General features: G+C 37.0%; 1 protein-coding gene across 1 annotated transcript in view; it reads right to left on the bottom strand.

Moving 5' to 3' along the window:
* The window catches only part of LOC145682202 (uncharacterized), a 93,379-nt gene extending 82,976 nt beyond the window's left edge, over positions 1-10,403 (bottom strand). The window contains exons 1-3 of the mRNA XM_081753786.1: positions 10,014-10,403; positions 6,850-6,981; positions 5,111-5,323 (exon numbers count right to left, since the gene is read on the bottom strand). Coding sequence (XP_081609912.1) covers positions 5,111-5,323; positions 6,850-6,981; positions 10,014-10,403 — 735 coding nt within the window. The remainder of the gene's footprint in view (positions 1-5,110; positions 5,324-6,849; positions 6,982-10,013) is intronic.
* Positions 10,404-21,017: the final 10,614 nt, after the last annotated feature.

Consider the following 21,017-nt stretch of genomic DNA (forward strand, 5'->3'; position numbering starts at 1 on the left):
TGTGAACAGTATCTATAAGAGTGTGATGAAAACACAAAAGCAGTTCTCATTGACACGCTATCATCTATCTCTAACGTTTGATATTCTTCGACCACTGTGTCAATCAGTAGAGGTTTCTCTTAATGTTTGCATGTTTGTACAAACCTCCTTCCAATATTTTCAATTTTTATTTGTGCTAAATCACTTTTCTGTTTATTGTCAACATAATCTTTTCTTAAAGAAGTGCATTTGAAACGGGACTGGCTAATATATTTCTGCTTGGGAATTTGGCAAACTCCCCAGCTGGACTACTTCGGGGGTTGCCAGCTGCGAGGATCCTAATAGTGCCTCATAGGAATCTACATGTTTGCAGATCTTTTACAAGCAAGTCTACCAACAAAAACAACCTTTCCAAAACAAACCTCTTTGGAATTGAAAATTCTCCACCGTCTTTTCCCCTGCAATATTGGTTGACATGGTTCTCGCCTGAAACGGATTAGTCAAGTCCTCCAAGTCTTACACAGAGAAGGAAAAAAACCTTGCACCTTGCCTAAATGCGAGATTGTCAAGTTGTCATAACTATTAATTGTGTCAACCAAGTAAGGTCAAGACAACTATGGAGACAGTAAAAGCGACCCCGTGAAGAGTAAAGACAGATTGAGGGTGTCAATATTTAATACACTCGTGTCTGAATGAGTAGAAATTTGGCAGCATAGAGGGAATGTTTTTCTTTTCATATGTGTATGGGTGAATGAGAGAATTGGAGAGCAGTTTTCTTTAGGAAAAAGCGTTAATTGGATTGGGGGGTGAGATTTTAAAGCGGACTACAAGCCCAGTCCTCAACCTGTCTCACCAATGTCCTCGCAAACGCAAGGTAGGAGAGCATACGGTACAAACCCCTTGTCTTATTTCACTTCCACCTTCCGCCTACTATCACCCACGCCTATTGCTGCTTAAATGGGGACCAGCACCTATCTTACTAAAAGGTCTTTGAGGGGGATTATTTCGATGGTTTCTTTTGGCGTAAAATAAATCACACCAGAAAAAATCATGCATTTGGAGTCGGACGAGATTATGTTCACAAACAAATTGCCGAATCTGCTCGTACTTTGTAGTGTTGTGTGTGTGTGTGTGTGTGTGTGTGTGTGTGTGTGTGCGTGTGTATGTGTGTGTATGTGTGTTGTTCATTGGAATGCGGTTGCTGTAATTGCATGATTGTGTCTGTCCCTGATATATTTGAAGTGACAATGAATTCTGTAACGTCTCTGTTGAATGAGCCGTTTTCAAAAAGAACTTTAAAAGCAAAGCTACTTGTGATAAACATCGGAAGGCCGATTCCGACTCTCAATAAAACGCAAGTTTTGTTTTGTTTTCCGTGTTTGTTGTTGGGGCGGGGGAAGATACATAAAGTAAAAGAAGGGAGTTGTAGATATCCAGCATCTGAACGACAATATTAAAAATAATGAAAATCCTTCAGCTCATATAAAACACCTTATTAATCTCACTGTATTGGGAAATGTGAATATTGCTGCTCAACTAGATGTTGGTTATAGACGGTCCATTCAGAATCAAAATCAAAAAGTGACGCAAAACAGGTACGTGCTCATTATAATCATCAATTCCATTCGGTTTTATGACGTCTTCGAACTGCCTTTAAGAGTACATGATGAAACAGACTCTTCTTCAAATCCATGCGTATTTAGTGGATTAATTAATTTCAGCGCTGAACTCGACAGCGCTCTCAAGAGCCATTTAGAAAGCGCAACAATTTTTAAGGTTAAGTTAAAAATCATACAAAAAGAGCTTCTCCATTGCATGCTAAAAGTATGCCATGCAGAAATCGCTATTATTGTTTATACTAACCTTTATTATTGTTATTATTATTGCTATTATTATTGTTAATAATAATAATATTTATATTATTATTATGATTTATGTAGTAATAATATATAAAGTATTATTAATAAACCATTGTTACTTATAATAATATTAATAATAACTAAAAACGAGATCATATATTGTGCACCACCTGAAATTTAAGGCACGAGCCGCCACTGATATCAATATTCACTAATAACTACATTTCTGATCCTCTTCACAGGGATTATCGTTGCACGTCCCAAACTCACGCACTAATAATGAGACAACTACCTGGAGATTCATATTCATGCCCGCAAGAAGAAATAACTTTTCCATATGATGAATTAGAATATACCGTGGAATTTTCTAGCACAACCTCAACTGTGGTTCACTGACCAGGGACGCATTTACCCTCCTACCAACCACTCTATCTTACTTGACTACTTCACTGATAACGCAGATAGTAGCTAATGATCTCTCTCGCGTATGTCCTGTCTACAAGTTGGGCACACATTAGCTGGCACGGATTCATCTTTGGACTCTTCTTTCCCTTACTCGCAACTATTCCGCATGTAAACACACTTTTCCTTTGGGCTGTATACAAACCAGAGTTCTCCAAGTTGGTTTGTATACAGCCCAAAGGAAACGCTTTTGTGTCATACTGCTGAAACTTTCACAGAGTTTCTATTCGCCCTTCTTGCGTGTTACTTCTCCACTCACAACAGCTACAACAGAACGGTTAATACTAATGTATTCCTGATAAAAATTTCAGTGCTATTTCATATACCACATGACCTACTTTCTCTTTTATATTGTGAATCCAAATGAAGATGGCCACTTTCAATATGGCGGCTATGATGTTAATTCCATAAAGCAGATTTTATGCATCAATTACTAAACACTTAGCTTCACTTCTGTGCCCATTCACGCGCGGAACAAGTGATTCATGGGCTTTCTCTGTTGCTGGGCTCTACGGTCGGCCACATTTCTTCCGGCTCTCCTGCTTTTCTATGTTGCCCTCAGCCGCTAAAAATTTGAATATGAACACACTTTCACACTCTCTTTCATATCTGTTACATGTCGTTCGGCAACTCGAGTGCCCCATTCGGACCCTTCCCTGGCAAGTCGTACTATAATGTTTGTAAATATGCTTCCTTGTTTATACCTTTATTGTGCCCTATCTTTGATACACAGGGTGTCTATCGGTCACGAAGGTCATAAAAGTTACGAAAAACTCACGAAATCAGAAACTGGTCATGAAAGTCAAGAAAAATCACGAAATTTAGCTTTTCGATCACGATCCTTTTTGTCTTTACAAATGTAAGTAGAGACTGGAAAATTTTATTTTATAAAACGTCAAAATTTACCGCCAAAAGTGTCTATGGTCGGCTTTAGACGCTACCAAATCGCAAGCAAAGGACTCTTCTATCGCATGCATGAAAAATTCAGTGAGGAACACGAAAGACAAAACAAAATCAAGATGGAAGCAGAATACCTTAAAGAGTTGAAGAAGAAGAAACGGAGATCGTTACAACAGATCGAAGAGGTAGTTGAAGAACTTCAGAAGATCGAAAAAGCTCAAAAGAAATTGTAAAATAAAATTAGCCAACTTAAAAGACAGATAAAATCCATCAGTACAACTGTTTACAATCAGTGTGACATTTCTAAAGAATTGCTAAGGATTTGTCAGTTTATGTGTGTTTAGGTAATTTTAAGATTATTGGATTTGTGAGTGTTTGCTGTTGGTTAGTTACGGAACAAAACAGACTATCTACAGTGAATATACTGAAAGTGATGTGAGAAGACACCAAGTTCTCATCGCCCCAGGGAACAGCCTTTGAAAGTAGAGATAAAATAGAGATAAGTGCTAAAGAATATAGGTACCGTTATTAGTTTTCGAATGTTACGAAATTTTATGGTTTGGTAACGGAAAGGTCACGAAAACGTCACACAATTTCATTCTGTTGCACCAATTCTTTGAATTGTTCACAGTAATACGAATGTAAACTGGTTTATGGGATAACATTTTTTCTTCGTATAGAGTACAATTATTAAAATTGATATAAGAACTAGACTAAAGTAACTCAAATTAACGTCACTGAAGTGCTACTAGATTAGGAACATCTGATTAGTTATGAGTTGCTGCTCCCTTGGCATTGATAACAGCTACCACACGACGAGGCATGGATTCGGCCAATCTACGGAAGTGGCACAGCCACAAGTCCTATATCGCAGACAACCAAAAATTTAATACTTGTCATTTTTTTAAGGATTTTGCTCCGTTTAGCGGTTATGAACATTACCTAATAATACTATTACAAGTAGGTAAGTTTCTTTCTTAACTTTGAAACGACAAAGGAAGTTTAATTTTTGCCAATGGGACTTATCTTTGGAGCCACCATTGTAATTATCAGATTATGCAAGTCTTATAATTAGTAATGATAGTAACATATTTATAACGGAGTAAAGGTGGGTAAAATGTGCAATTCTAAAATTAATTATTTTGTTTCTTCATTTTGTATTACTGCACAATTCGTAACATTGTTATATATCCGTTCTTCGGGCAGCGGTGTATTGTACAAATATACAGAATCCTCTTGCTTACTACAGAAAACAGCACGGAGCATACGTTATATGTGTTCTACATAGGCACTGCCCTTAGATGTTATATCATGCAATTGCAGGATGTCTAATATCTAACAGTCCATTATATTACATACATATATGTATGTTTCCTTCGTCAGCTATATGTTCTATACGTCCATTTGTATGTGAGATTCTGACCGACTATATTGTTTCATACGGAAAGTACGTACAGATGGAACGCTTAAACAGAACATATTATAAAACATATGTTTTCAGTTATACCTTTGTGGTACGTTAAGTCCAAAAACTACAGGATTTACAAACGTAACATACGATTTTACGTACGCCACATATATTTTTTCTTAGTGTGCTTATATTTGACTCAGCATCTTACGTGTAACATGGAAAAAGCAATACACACACTAGTAGCCTACTTTGTGAATCATCCATCTGAAATTTTTACGCAACGAGACTGACAATATTTCTATTAGAGTGTATGTTAGTCCAAACTGTGAATGGAGACACGTATTTTACTCTTTTGTGTGACACTATAGACGTATGTATTGTACCCACCTTTAATTCATACGATTAAAGTGTTAGCGATTATTATTATTATTATTAGTAGTAGTAGTAGTAGTAGTAGCAGTAGTAGTAGTAGTAGCAGTAGTAGTAGTAGTAGTAGTACCTCACAATGTGCAAACGGTGCCCACACATATCGTGTAGGCAAGCACCTTTGCTGCCAAGGCCGCCGATAGAAGGTTGCTGTCTGTTGCAGTCTTTTCAGCATACATTCTGAGTGAATTTCTTCAGTTGATACAGTCTCAAAAAACATATGATCTGAATCTATATCTTCTGCTGGAGACAGGGGTTCTTCCTCATTCTTATTTTCTTCATCTCTCTAACAACAAGAAGAAAAATCGGAATTAATGTAATATTTTCATTATCCGAATGGTAGTGGCGAATTTCAGAACTAAACCAAGTGAATGAAATAGGCACAAATCCTGAAAGGCGTCGTAAGTCCTAATCTGCAGAAGACCTAAAATTTAGGATTTGTGTTAGTATGTTTAGGACGTGTGCTGTTTAGGCTTACAAAAGTGACACAATACTAGGATCAATAATAACCGCGAGTGATACATGTTATGCCGTTTTGTAAAATTTCGACTCAAAAGTGGTTTATAGGAATAACTGGAATACGACCGCTTTCCTACAAGCTCGTAAACTACAGACCAACAAAAGACAAAAAAGTAAAAAAATGAATCTAGTGAAAAAGTGCAGGTAATCGCTTGGGAGAACGGAGCGGACATAGCACACCACAAGAAAACAACTCCCGCGAAGATGTTTCATGAATGAATGTGTATTAACATGTGTGTGTACATATGTGGTAGCATTGTGTTTACTTGCGTAATAATTGCACTTTTGTACCAATTTTTTAATCCGAAAATACAACTGCGACTATTACGCGAGGAGAGCTGTCATTCAATTATCACTACGATGAAACTAATTTCAAATTTCAATACATATATCATTGTATCAACATAAAATATAAAATGTAGCCTACATACAATAAAATATTTAAACTTGTGAAAATTAAACTCGTAACTTACCCATTCGTGGGAGACAAAAAAATTGTCTTCTTGGCATTGGCACGAAAGAATGATATATTTATATAATCGGGAAACACATGAATGACAGCTACGTAACACTACACAGAAGAAACACACACTCACAAGAAGTGTCAAAGTTGTCCATATATGCGAAAGGCATACTCTCATCCGTAGATTGTGATTTATATGCGGGGAAATTTTTTGTCGAATGCTTTTACTTCAAACTTAAGGTGCGACTATTATCCGAGGGCGACTATTACGCGAGTAAACATGGTATTTAGTAAATTGTAAGTGAGAAGGTCCAAGTTGTAAACAAAATTGGCTTGGATTGATACATGAGCTTTCAGTGTGAGGAGACATAGCTCAAAATAGGTTTCGTAAACCAAGAAAGGCAATAATATCATATAGCAACGTCAACTTCAACTCAATATCAGACCATGGAGCTAGTTTCTATGCCCACCGTTTAAGCAATAAAAAGGAACGGGAAGTGACTGATGCAGAACAACGAACAATTCTGTTAAGACTCACCGGTGCCAGTATGACGATATCTACATTAGCTCTCACTACTAAGTGGGCATTACTCCGGCCAGTTTGGATATTAAAGAAAAATCATTTAAATAGTGGACGAAGAAAGACGAACAAATCCGAGCAACCGAAATAATGAGATATCAAGTCGAGAAAAACAATATCAAGAGACTTACCATTAGAAAATGGCATCAACAATGGGAAACGGAATACAAAGGAAGAAAGATGTATGAGTTCATACCTAACATTAAAAAAGATTAAAACTGAAACATTTTCAACCAAATGATGGACTCACACACTTCTTATCAGGATATGGTCCATATAAAGCAATTCTAACAGGATAAAACGACACCTTTCTGTCACTGTCAAGCCATTGAGACTCCAAAACACAATATTTTCTTTTGCCAATATATATCAAGCTTAGTTTCTTAGAGAAGAATAACATAATCTAAATATAAATTTAAATATAACCAAGAAAGTTTTGTCGCTTTTTGTGGAGGTCTGTGTTCCATTGACCTTCACACCGTAAGTTGAATGCAAATGAAGATAAGGCGAACGTCAGTTATTGGTGTAGGTAGGTGGCAGTTCAGTTACATCGTGAACTTGCGTAAGGACAAAGTGAAATGGGACCTCTACAGAGCGTCATAAAGACGTGTATGCTGTACGAGCTCAAACTGGGATCAAACGCCGCTGCAGCTAGATATGCCAGGTCTTTGGTGAGGGTGTCGTGACTACGCGGACAGTGCAGCGGTGGTTTAACAAGTTTAAGGAGGATGACGAAACACTCGAAAACACACCACGTGCCGGGAGACCAATACATGTACAAAAAAAAGACCCTCAGATAGCAATTGAGGCGAATAGTGGCCAGACGTATGAGGAATTGGGACTACAATTCAATGTGAGTAAAGAAATAATTCTTCAGCACATCCATCAAATTGGGAAGCACTATATGTTGGGTCGATGGGTCCCACATGATTTGACTTCGAACCAGAAGACAACGCGAGCAGACAAGTGTGTTTCTTTGCTGTCTCGTCTGAGGAAGGAGTCATTTGTGGACAAGATGTTGACATTTGATGAGAAGTTGGTCCTGTACGAAGCTCCACGGTGCCGCCATCATTGGTTAGCATCCCATGAACCAGTTCCAAAAATGCCGAAACCAGCACTGCACTAGAAGGGCCTCCTGTGTGTTTGGTAGACTGCTCACCGTACCGTGCATCAGGAACTACTACCAGCTGGTCACAGCATCAATACAACTATATACTGTCAGCAATCGAGCCATGTTCATGAAAAACTCAAAACTCCGAAGTCAGCACTTCTGAATCGCAAAGGGGTCCTTCTGTTACAGGCAATGCTAAATCCCACGTGGCTAGGATGACCCGGGACACCATTCTACGCTTTGGGTGGGAAACACTATTGCATCCGTCATAGTCCCCGGACATTGCACCGTCCGATCATCACCTGTTCCATTCCTTGGACAATCACTTTAGAGGACGCCAGTTCAAATCTCTAGTAAAGGTGCAAAGTGTATTTGATACTTTCTTCGCTTCACGGCCCACACACTTCTACCGCGATGGAATCCATGGCCTTCCAGAACGTTGGCAGAAGAAGTCGATGCCGACTGGGGCTATTTTTGATCTTCCAGGTACGTCGTAAGTGAAATATCGATGTTTGAGGGTGTTGAGAGAAAACCGATAGAACTTTCTTGATTACTTTTATAGTATATTAACCAACGAACTAAGGTATAAGTAATTCCAAATTTTGAGTACCATGGTTTTACAAACAACGAAGGAACGCTTTGTAGATAGGAGAGGTAATAGTAACTAAAGTCTCTCCTCCTCCCACTTATTTCCATATCAAAATCTTTAAGTTTTACGTCCCACGGTATGCCGGTTAGGCTAAAGGAGACGGTGATGATTAGAAAGAATGGGGTTGTCGAATGAAGAAAGTAGGAAGAAACGGGATAACCCAAAGAAAACCCACTCACATGGTGTTTGTCTACCACAAAGTTCACTTAGCGCGAGAACCCCATGCACTCCATGAATCCCATGAACCCCATATTTCCGTAACGAGAACCAACCAACACCCAACAAAAAGATGGAGGACAAAATGAATTATAAAGAGTAGAAGTGATTAGTACATGAGTGTGATAAGGTGGTGTTTAACTTAAGAGTGGTGGAGGTCCGCACTAATAGGTGTTTTCGGAGGTCTGAAATGTGTGGAATTGGAGAACTACTAGTTTGTGTGTAGAAGAGAAATCACTGCAAATATAAGTGCGTGATGATGAAAAATGTATATATATATATATATATATATATATATATATATATATATATATAGCGGTCCTCGCTCTGGCCTTCAGTGTGAGTGGTCCCATGTTCGATTCCCAGTAGGGACACTCGGTCAAACATGTGTAAAAAAAACTTTTTCAGGCCAGCCATCCTAAATGAGGTTTTCCTGAGTTTTTCTCATTCACAGCAGGGAAATGCCGAGGTGTGTATCTAAAGTCTAGGTCCCAGGCCGCTTCCTTCCTTCCGCACTTCTTTCTTCATTCCCTTTCCAGGGATAGTGTGCTTTGACGAGGGACGTCACCTTATATGTGATGCGTTAGCATGGTCATAGATGCCGAAAGCCCAAAAACCTAAATCCTAAGTCCTATTCCTATATCCTGTCGAAATATACAAGTACATGGATATTAGTGAATGATGTAATTGTACGATAAGTAAATCTCAAAAGTGAAAAAGTGTAGTACGTGTTCTGACGAGAGAAATCAAAGTCAATTAACTGAGAAACAAAAATCAATGAGATGAGAAATCAAAATTATTTCAAAGAACCAAACAACAAGTTAAAATAATTAATAGTTTTAAAAATATAATTATATGTTATTAAGAAACAATATGAAATTACATATTAAAATCTTGTTTTAAATTGTAAGAGGAGAATAAAGTTTAGTAATAATAATAATAATAATAAAAATACTCAATTGGACTATTAACTATTTTTCTTCCTTTAGTTGGAAATGAAATAGAGGTTAAATTTTTACCGATGGACTTCTTTTAAGAGCTTCCACTGTAATTATTGGATTAGCAAGTTATATTATTAGTAAAAATAGTTTAATATAGAGCAAAGATGGGTAAAATGTGCCAATTCTAATGCTACTTATTTTGTTTGTTCATCTTGTTTTATTGCACAATGCGTACAATGATATGTCTGTTTATCTTTGACTCATCATCGTATGTGTAACATGGGAAAAGCAACACATATACTAGTAGCCTACTCTGTGAATAATCTGTCTGAAATTTTTACACAGCGAGACTAACATTTTAATTACACTGTATTTTAGTCCAAACTGTGAATAAAGACACGTATTTTACTGTTTTATATAAAACTATAGACATACGTATTTTAGCCACCTTTAATCCATAGGATTAAAGTGTTAGCAATTAGTATCATTATTATTACCTGATAATGTGCAAACGGTGCCCATATATATCTTGTGGGTACTGTTCTTTGTTCCCACGGATTACCATAAAAGTTCACAGCTAGATGGACTGTTCTTTTTCCAAGATTATATAAATTTTCTTCTGGAGGTGTAGACGGTGCTGCGTTTGTCGTTTTCTGTTTCTTGTTATCAGATGAACTGCTGGAGGTGCTGGAGTGTGGAGGTGGTGGAGGAATGTGGAGGCCTTCTGGTGTAACTGGGTCTTCCCAGTTACCCCATGATGGTCCGCCGTAAACATCCGAACAATGAACTACATTGTGTACTTTATCATCGTCATCCTTAGTGCTAGCATTTGTCATCGTCTTTTCATCCGTCCGATATCCGAGGCCTTTTTGTATCGTACTTTCCATGATTAGTTATTTGTTGTGTTTATTTTGCGTCTAGTCCATACCATTAACCAACTCATATCCGTGAACTCGCCAGATCCATCATAATAACAAGTTAGGGCAGCCATAATGGCACTTCCCTAGACTTGAAATTAATAGTAAATAAAAGGGACCAAGCCCTGAAAAATAAATAAACACGATAATTTTCTTAACAACCTCAATCAGTATTCTGGTATATAAACAAAGCGATTGTAACGAAATATTCTGTTAACTAAACTTTGCAATATTCAATGAAAATAAAGAACTAAATTTAATTATTAATAGCTAAAATGAATATCATTAATTTTGTGAGATTTTATGCGACACTAATATAAAATTACAAATTCTATTCCTTCTCTCTCTCTCTCTCCATATTCAAGAAATGTGTCACTAAGGTTTATGGTGAAGTATACGTTTCCGAATTCATCTAATGGCATTATTCTGTATAAATTCTTTAAAAGACTACAGACCACAGAAGAAACTGGAATTTATAGCTGGAACAGTAATACAGCTGGAATTTAAAGTCTTATAGTGCACATAATTGCATATTTCAAAGGTTGGAGCGTATATTAATACTTAAGAGCATATTTTATGTTTTTTTTTTTTTAATTTCTGGTATATGCTTATAACCTGGAATAAATTCAGTTTTAGTTTGTATTATCAATGCATTTACGTCTGTGTGTAATAGAACGGCTTTTTGCTTGGAAGGATGAAAGAATTCCTAGTTTCTGGAGGACCAATAGTGTTAGCAACCGATCAGCAGACCAAAAACACTGACAATTGCCAATACGTTAAGAGAAAATCTGATAATGAGAAAGACACTGTAGATATTAAATTTGCTCCTCTCTATAAATATTGTTCAGTAACATCTATTGACGTCAACAGGCCATTTTCTGGCTACAAATGTCACAAACTGACACCAAAAACTCAACAGAAGAGTCTTGTAATATACTGTAAGGCTAATTATGGGAAGAAGTAAATCTTTTTTTTTTTTACACTAAAAACTTGCAGAAAAGTGAGGCTCGTATTACTTCCTGTGAAGTAAATGAACTCTAAAATACAAATATGAAGAAAAACTAGAAATCGTGCTCTCATATCACTATTTTATTTTCATCTCCTAATTTGTGTGTGTTTTAAAAAGTTGGAAGTATATGAACTGTAATTATCATAAAAATATATTCTGAAGAGAAGTTCCTGAAAGGTAAAGTACAGTGTCGATGTTATACTTTTCCTAGAAAACTTTGTCACAACTTCGATACATGTTTGAAAATGTTATCTTTTATTGCATTGTTATTGCATATTGAGTGCACATTTTAAAATATTTAACCACATGGTTGCATGCATATTTCATAAGTGCATAAAAATTCGATGTCTAGTCATCACACAACATAGATATTCCGAAATTAACATGACGCTGGTCTATCTTCTATGGTTAAGTAGTTCGTAGACACGAAACCCGAAACAACATTCTCGTGGTAGTCCACGAGTAGTGTTTACTAATAAGAATCTGAGACCCATCCTTTGGCACTATTAAAATGTTCGAACAAGGAAAAAGATGAACAATTAGATTTCGTTTCACAGTGTGAAATTATAATAGGGTTCCAGACAATGAGGATTCAATGTTGAAACAGGAAGTGATAGATTTGTACTACTATCGGTTTGAATAGAAGATTGAGGGAGGAGATGGCACATATTCTTAGTGCATTAAATTAACATAAAAAAACATTTATTGCTATCTATTACAATTATTGCTCTAATACTTGTCCATAGACAGACAAACACAGATATATATATAGGACTTCTTTAATAATATTGTAAGGTTCCACATGTCTTCCTACCATGCTGTAATCATTTGTCTACTCTCAATGAATTGTGTGTTTCATTAATATTCAACGGACGTTAGAGGACAGACATTATGATAATTAAAGAAAGAAATAACCAATATTCGTCCTCAGGACAATTATTTTACCTAACGACTTGGTTAGTTTCAGAGTTACAATGAATAAATTCGAAAGTGTGGTCGTTTTTAGAAGCACATTGCTAGTTATGTATTTCAGATTAGGTTGAACGTGAAGTTGCATTTATTTTAGACGATTGAGTTTCGTTTCACAGTGTATGAAACTAAGGTATGCTTCCCAAACTCTATGGAAAATGAAGTGGTACATCTATAACTACTGGTTGCAATAGATTAATAAGATCAAAGATAGAACCTGTTCTTCGGACGCTGAATACGTATCGGGAAGCTATTACTGCTATAATTTACTGTTTTCGTTCTATGGCGAGAAAGATAGAAATCAAAAATCATTAATATGAACCTTTTACAACCTACCCCTGGGAAGTTGAATGCATTGAAAAAAACTACATGTCGATATCTTTACCGTTTCTTCCATAGGGAAATCAGTATTGAAACCGGATATAGTAGTAAATTTCAAACACTCTTGGCTTTGGTAGTGTGTTGTGGGTTGTGATTATATGTTTTGTTGACACTCTGAATCGATTGCGGGAAACAACTTGTCGCTTTATATTACCAGTTTCGTTTTATGGAGATAAATGATGAAACCGGAAATGGTTTAACAACTTCCGGTTTGAATAAAGCATTAGATCTAACGGAGGTGATAAAACCCACTCTTGGGAAGGTGAATCGAATGCAAGAAACAGTACCTTGATATCCCTTACTATTCTTGCTCTACGGAAATCAGTATTAAAACTGAACGTAGTAGTAAATTTGAAGTAATTTAAGCTTTGGTAGAGTGTTGCGGGTTGTAATGACATGTTCTCTTGATACTCTTAATCGGTTGCAGAAAACCTCTTCTCGCTATATATTATCATTTTTGATCTATGCAGATAAATGTTGAAATGGGAAATAGTTCATTTGAATCACCTCGAAATTCAATAGAACGTTAATGGAGAAGGCGGTATCTATTCTTCGAAAGCTGAATCAAATACAAAAAAAAAAGAAATGAAAAGAAAAAAGAAAAGAAAAACCATCTCAATGTCTTTTACCGCTTATCGTCTATGGGAATCGGTTTTTCCGTTTTAGTAGAGTGTTGCGGGAAGGTATCCAGGCAGACTAGACCAACCAACATTTTTAAAGTTTTGAGAAAGTATTGTTCTGGTCTACTATGGCATGAAGGGACAATTAAACAAACTAAATTTGGGAAAGTGAATTATACCAAATTTTGTCTATTTGAATAACATTAAAGCTGGTCTACTTTGCCAGATAATAGAGCGGGTCGGCAGTAAAAGGTGATAACCCATAAAGGGCTGATATCGAGAAAAACGGAAACGAAATTTTATGAAAATCTGTACTGAAAACACACTGAAAATATTACACACAAATATGAAGATATTAATTGTTGATATTTCTTCTTCAGAATCGACACTACTACCGACATAATTCAGAACACTGTTGAAAAACGTTTTTTTTTTTTTTTTTTTAAGAAGTATCAGCGTTCAAAATGTTGGTTATCATGTTTTACGTGAATGGAAATAGACTGCACAATATCACATGAAATGAATATTTCAAAAGAATCATCAAGAAAGGCATGTGCTCTTGTCAGCTTCAAGTTGTTTATAGAATTTAGCATAATAGGGAGGCACCCACTATCAAGGGCGCCGATTCTGGAGGGTCCGGGCCCCCCCAAAGCTCCTACATTTTATTTATAAATATATAATATTTGGCATAATTTGAATCCAATTTGTCTTAAAATCCTCATATATGCCTTCTACATCTGAATGGATCTCCCCAAAGTAACAGAGAAATCGGCGCCGTTGCTCATTGCAGACAGTTTTGCACGTCCTGAAATTTGCTTGCCTGGATTGGGCGTGGTAAACATGACAACGCACAAAGTCGTTTCTGGAGAAATACCATATGTCTCACAAATATCATCTTTACATAGTCGTGCATATCATCTTTTTCTTTATTCATAACATTTGTTTCATCAATGCCACTCCTCTATCAACAACCTAATACAACTTTCAGTTCGTACCCATATGGTGTGGACGTAAAAGCTGATAACCAACAGACACAAACATTCAGCTCAGATTTATTGTTTACAATATTCTGGCTTTCAACATTCTACTGAGATGAGCTACTTCCATCGAGTATATAATTTGGAACAACGTCACTGTCGTCACTAAAGTCCACAATCGAAAAATGTGCTTCCATGTTTACTGAAACATCACTGGTTGCAGCTTGCGACACAACACTTTCCGCGATCTCGATGTGGCTTATCAAGTTCTATTTGCAGAGTGATGTGGGTTAAATGAATAAGCCCATACATTTCTGCCAACTTCCGTCAACCGAATGAACTTCTTGTACCACTCGCCACCACCAGAATGCAGGGGCGTCATTTAGGGGGGGGCAGAAGGAGCATTCCCCCTGAGTTTGAGATTTATATAGATTTTATCAATAGAATAGTAGTAAGTCAGTGAAAAACGCGAAATTTTACATATATCAAAGGGTCTTGCCCCTCCCAAGCCAAAACTGAAATGACGCTACTGCCAGAATGTCATGCAGAACAAGAATCTTCTGATTACTCAATTTCGACCGGAATGTGGGTTATCGCATTTTACTCCCGAGCCGCTCTTCACATCAATTCATGTACTTTGGTATGAGTAACTCAATTTCGAAAAACTCGATACTTGGTGTAGTCTGGCTGGATACCACCTTGAAATCTATAATCGTTTAGAGAAAACCTCTAGTCACTATGTAATAGTTTTCTTCTATGGCGATAAATATCGAAATTGGAAATAGTTTATTTTAACCATTTCTAGTTTAAATATAAGGTTGTCGTAGGTGATAAACCTATTCTTGGGACATTGAATCTATTGAAAAGAACTTCATCTCTAAATCTCTTACCATTTTTGGTCTATGACAATCAGTATTTAAACCGAAAGTAGTAGTAAATTCCAACAAATTCGGATTTTAGAAATGTTCGGGATAGTCATGATACGTTGCTTTGAGACGCTGAATCTTTTTTTTTAAAAAAAAACACTTTTTGCTATTTGTTACTATTTTCGTCTTATGGCGATAAACTTTGAAACCGAAAAAGGATAGTTTAAACTTCTTCTGGTTTGAATACAGGGCCGATGGTGGAGGTGGAACCTATTCTTGAAAAGCTAAACCAATTGCAGAAAACCATATCTAGACATCTAACGTTTCTGCTCTTTGGTAATCAGCATTGAAGTATAGTAAATTTATCGTTTTTGTTCTGGTATCTGTCGATAGATAGACGGTCAGACAAAGCCGTTCTAAGACTTCCGACACTTAAGCAAAGCTTAACTTGGAAGTCTAAAAAATGGTTTAAGTAATTTGGTTAGATTTGTAACCATATGGTCCAGCTAATCGAATATTAATGAAGAAAATTTTAATTTTTAATTAAACCTCGTATAAAAGCACTGTTAGGAATTTTTCTCTCAGCAAAAAGACGGATATGCATATATGTGTGTGTGCGTCGCGTCTGGGACAGAAACCTTGGTGATCCTTTCGTCTCTCCAAATAAGGTGCTAAAATTCAGCACAGGGCGCAAACTTCGTCTCCAAAAATTCCTGTCTATGGGTTGTCATAATTATTTTTAACTTTGACATCACCAGGCTGCATTGTGAGCCTGTCCGCTGCGCAGAAACGCGAGGAGAAGGAAAAAAACTAAGTCAGTCTGACTGGTGCAACTAACATGACAACAACGTGCGACCACTCAGTGTCAAAAATAATGTTTCATTTCAACTAGTGCAACGTATGTAGAAAAATGTAAAGGTGACTACGAGTAGACCAACTAATAATCAACCAATTTACGTTAGGATAACGAAAATGTTGCCAAGAAAAGAAAAATTAGAGTTTCAACCGTTGTCTCATCATGATCGTAAAGTCGTCTTGACGAAAGGAGCAGCAGAGCAGTGAAAAGCTTCTAGTCCACCCGAAAAAAATGGAAGGAAAGGGAATTCACCCCGCAACCTCAAAGACATCCCCCTGGAACCGCCATAGATTGCCTTCCTTCAGCATCAAAGTGAATGAAAAGTGACAGTGCGAAATTGCGGAAACTAACGATGTAGTGAAATACAACCGGTAACCCGCGACTACCGCCTCTTCCGCGACTGTAATAATAACAATTGGGCCAAGTATTAAATTTTAATCTCATATTCAATGTTATTAAAGTCTAAAGGAGAAGCCCAAAAGATAAAGGATCGATTCTGTTGTAAATGCCCAAGCCCTCCTAGGGAACCGCAGGACACGAACCACATGCACTCATTGATTGTCGTACACTTTTCACTTGTTCTTATCTGGCACTATTCCTATGTAAATATAATATTCATTATATTGTCATCCGTTAGTTATTGTGAGTTCGTTGTTGGTAGGTTTAAAACAAACTCCATAGATGAGCTTGAAACGTACAGAATTATTAACAATTATTTTGTGAACGAATAGTAAGTTTTTCCTTTTTTTTAATTATCAAATTCTGTATTATTACCCTCATACGCCATCAGAAGTACGTTCTAATTCTTACAAATGATTCTCCTTTATTGCTTCTCTTGCGTCATAGCTTAATGTCAACCAATCTCAACACATTGCAATTTGCAAACAATGAAACCTGTTAAACCGGATTTCACCGAAAAGAAAAATCACGTGTATCAATCTCAGTTGTGTAGCAGAGTGAAGCTGTTGTGGCAGTAACAGTAAAACAGTGACAGTAAACAGTGAAAAGTGACAGTGAAAAGTGACAGTAAATATCGCTTTTTGAAAGGATACATTATAGCTTTCTTTCATACTAACTTTAGTATTTTGCGCATAATAGAACAGTGTTGGGACAATAGCGTTGTATTAGGATGGGTCACTGTTTATATTATAAACACTATGTATAGCAACCTCCTCCGTAGTCTACATCACCAAGAAAATCGTATTCACAGAGGTCGTTAGTGAACTCACAAGACGTAGTAAAGAAAATACGGAGTAGGGTGGCCCACGAGAATCTTTTACCACAGCGTAGTATCACCAAACGTTTACATGTAACCTGATAAATAATGAATCATGCAATCCACCATTAATTTAGGTTGAAAACTGTCTACAAGGCCAGTGTATACGCTTTATCACCATGGTAAAGGGCAAGGACAAAAGACTATACTGCCTGGCTGGTGACCGCTAGACATTCGTTGTGACAATGGACGAAACATGCATCTACCTAAGTGACTGAAAAAATTCGAACCATAATTTAAACAAATTCATAAAACAAAAAAACTGAAGTAATTTTTTTGCGTCAATGCAAATCAAATTTCTCGAAACATTTATGATTGTTACTGACTTTTGCTACAGAGAGAAGCTCAAGGTTTCTAAGGTTGAAGATATGTCAAAATCAATGGTGCTTATTACCAAGATCATTTCCAATCTCCAGTTTACAACGAAAAAATAGCATCATTATATGGGGACTCTATTGTGTAAACTGCAACAGGACAAAGCTTCAAGTCACATGGATAATAGTTGATGACCTTCTATTGACACATGCCAGTTGCAACTAGTATCAATGCTATTCCTTTTAAGGATACTTCCGTTAAAATTACTGACGTTACTGTTCTTTCGGATTTCCCAAATGTAGTTTTTCCTTCTGGATGGGCTTGCATGGTAAATGGCCTCTGGAAAATCAGCAAGTAGTATTGAGGTAGCTGCAATGAAGTCTGCTATAATGGTAATTGCAATGTTATGCAATGGTCCATTCCGGTTACCTTCATATCGACTATGATCGATGGTGGAGAGGTCTAACCTCTAAGGCAAGAGACAATTTTAATTTGTTCGGATGGAAATTGTTGCTTGATTTGGAGCTCAGGGTCAGTTCAGAACTGAAGTTATATTAGACTTGGACCTATAGCTTAACATAGAATCCGAACCACATGGGCTTCCTCTAAGAAGCAAACCCGAATCTTCCGCTCCAAAGGTGCGTACACTAATCATATCGTCACTCTCGAGACAAAAGGGCGTATCTCATTTTCTTAACTTTTCCAAGAAACAATTTTAAACCTTTTCTCATTTATTCTATCGTCTTCTTTTAAAATTTAGTTTGATTTCCTTCGTTCAGGTATATAACTTACAAAATCAAATTAAATTTTAATAGAACACAATTGAATAAATAATGAGGAAAGATTTAAACTTGTTTCCTGGAAAATTTAAGAAAATGAGATACGCCCTTTTGTCTGGAGAGAGACGATATTGACACAGGATAGCTCTCGTACTAAAGAGTAGAGTGAGAGTTGACGAAAAACACAGAGCAATCTTGGATAGGAGTATTTGGAATCTCCAGCTCAAACCAAACGCCGTCAGTTTGAAGTTCGAGAATTTGATTCAGAAGAGCGAGTACTATGATTGGGACGGCGTATTCTCTTGGGATTTTCGAACCGCGAACAACAGATTTTTTTCTAGACATGAAATGAAAATGGTAGACAAAATTCTCTTAGAAAGAGAGACAGATTAGACAAATGTTAGGGAGAGATAGAAATTCAGGTTCTGCTGGAAGTTACTTATTCCATATCCGCTGAGTTACACTGGTTTCTCGATGTCTTCAAGTTTCGTTGAAATTTCGTTGACTATCTAATAACTGGATCTGCTACAAATCGAATTTTTTTTATCCCTCCAGGCCTCGATACAAGTACCAGAGTCTCGCCTCTCGTTGCAGCTCAATTTATTCGATAGAGAATGATTATGACATATGCCAGCCTCTACTGAGAACAGTCCCATCCGAAATGAATAAGTGTTTAAAAAGGATCCATGTAGGCGTGCTAGAAGTCATCGACGATGAAAAGTGGTTAGGTGAGAGGGTAATTGTGTTAAAATAGATGAAGTTATACAAGGTCTCTTAGTTTGATTAGGTATTAAACAAAAGTATTACAGCATATTACATAAACGAAGGAAAAATCATGAATCAGCATTATTTACTTCAGTGGGTCTCAGTTCGTCAGTTGATTTAATATTAGTAAATAGAACAAACATACAGAGTAAAATAATAAATAACTAACTAACTCTATGACCTATGGAACCCGGAGATTCAATGCCACGTTCACAAAAGCTCTCCACTGAATTCTATCCTTAGCCAATCGAATCCAGTTTCTACTTTGGATTCCTATTTCTGCGAGATCCATCTTAATGTTGTCCTCCCATCTGCGCCTAGGTCTTTCTAATGGTCGTTTTCCTATGGGTCTACCAGTCAAGACTTTGAAAGCGTTTCTACTTTCTTCCATTCTAGCAACATGAATTGCCCACCTAAGCCTCCTAGACTTGACTATAATAACAATGTTGGGTAAACCGTATAAATTATGTAGTTCCTCGTTATGAAGTTTCCGCCATTCCCTATTCCTGTTCCTCTTGGGTCCGAATATTCGTCTCCATATATATATTTGGGGACCGTTACACGCTAGCATCTGTTTATCCTTGACTGATTTTAACAGAATCAAATGAGCTCTTAGTTTAGTATAATCTAAGTTGAATTATACAGCTAAAAACTTTTATTAATATGTCCAACTGTAATAAGTTCCTGCCACTGTAACTAGTCGTAAACTTTGAGTTGAAATATTTTTTCTGGCTATGTTATAATACTACGTTATATAGCAGGGGTATAAGTGAGAGGGGACGCGGGGATACGCCGTCCCCCACTTCGAAAAAATATGTACGGCGTCTCCCCTGTTTCTAAAAAAAATACAAGGGGCGAAGATAGGCAGGGGGAACGGCATGCCACTACCTGCCTTTTCAGATCCACTTTTACCCCTGTTATAAAGGTTATGAATATAACAAATACATTTACTTGATGTTTTTTTTTAACATAGAGGCTAGCTCGTCAAAAAATTGTGCGTTTCAGTCCAGGTATTTATTTACGCTCTGTATGCAAATATTTCAACACTGGTAACGAAAGGAGATAATGAATTATGATTTGATGTTGTGATTTCATAATTTTGTAAATTTGATGATCAATAATCTGGTACAGAAATTCCCTCTTTAGTATGGAAACTCCCTCGTCACCATTTTAGGCAAAATGGGATTAGGAAATATAGGAATTCCCATCTCGTCTAAAATGGCAGAAAGTTTTTATGTTCCTGAAATGAGTGATTGACAAGCAATTAGGCGGAGGACATCTTTCTATGTGATAAGTTTTCTATTACCAATTGTACATTATTAACGTTTAACATATTTATAAACAACAATTACGTGCACCTTCCTAAGGAGTACTACAGGTGCAGACGACGAAGACAAGAGCAACACAAGTAGTCACATGACGACGAGGGAATTGCAGTGCCACCTCCTTACCTGAAACGTCTATATAACCGAGAGGATTTCAACGACAGTTGTCAGTCACATGACGACGAGGAAATTGCAGTGCCACCTCCTTACCTGAAACGTCTATATAACCGAGAGGATTTCAACGACAGCTGTCAGCCACATGACGACGAGGGAATTGCAGTGCCACCTCCTTACCTGAAACGTCTATATAACCGAGGGGATTTCAACGACAGTTGTCAGTCACATGACGACGAGGGAATTGCAGTGCCACCTCCTTACCTGAAACGTCTATATAACCAAGAGGATTTCAACGACAGTTGTCAGTCACATGACGACGAGGGAATTGC

Source organism: Thermobia domestica, chromosome 3 (assembly GCF_964235325.1).
Source record: "Thermobia domestica chromosome 3, izTheDome1.hap1.1, whole genome shotgun sequence".
NCBI classification, from domain to species: domain Eukaryota; kingdom Metazoa; phylum Arthropoda; class Insecta; order Zygentoma; family Lepismatidae; genus Thermobia; species Thermobia domestica.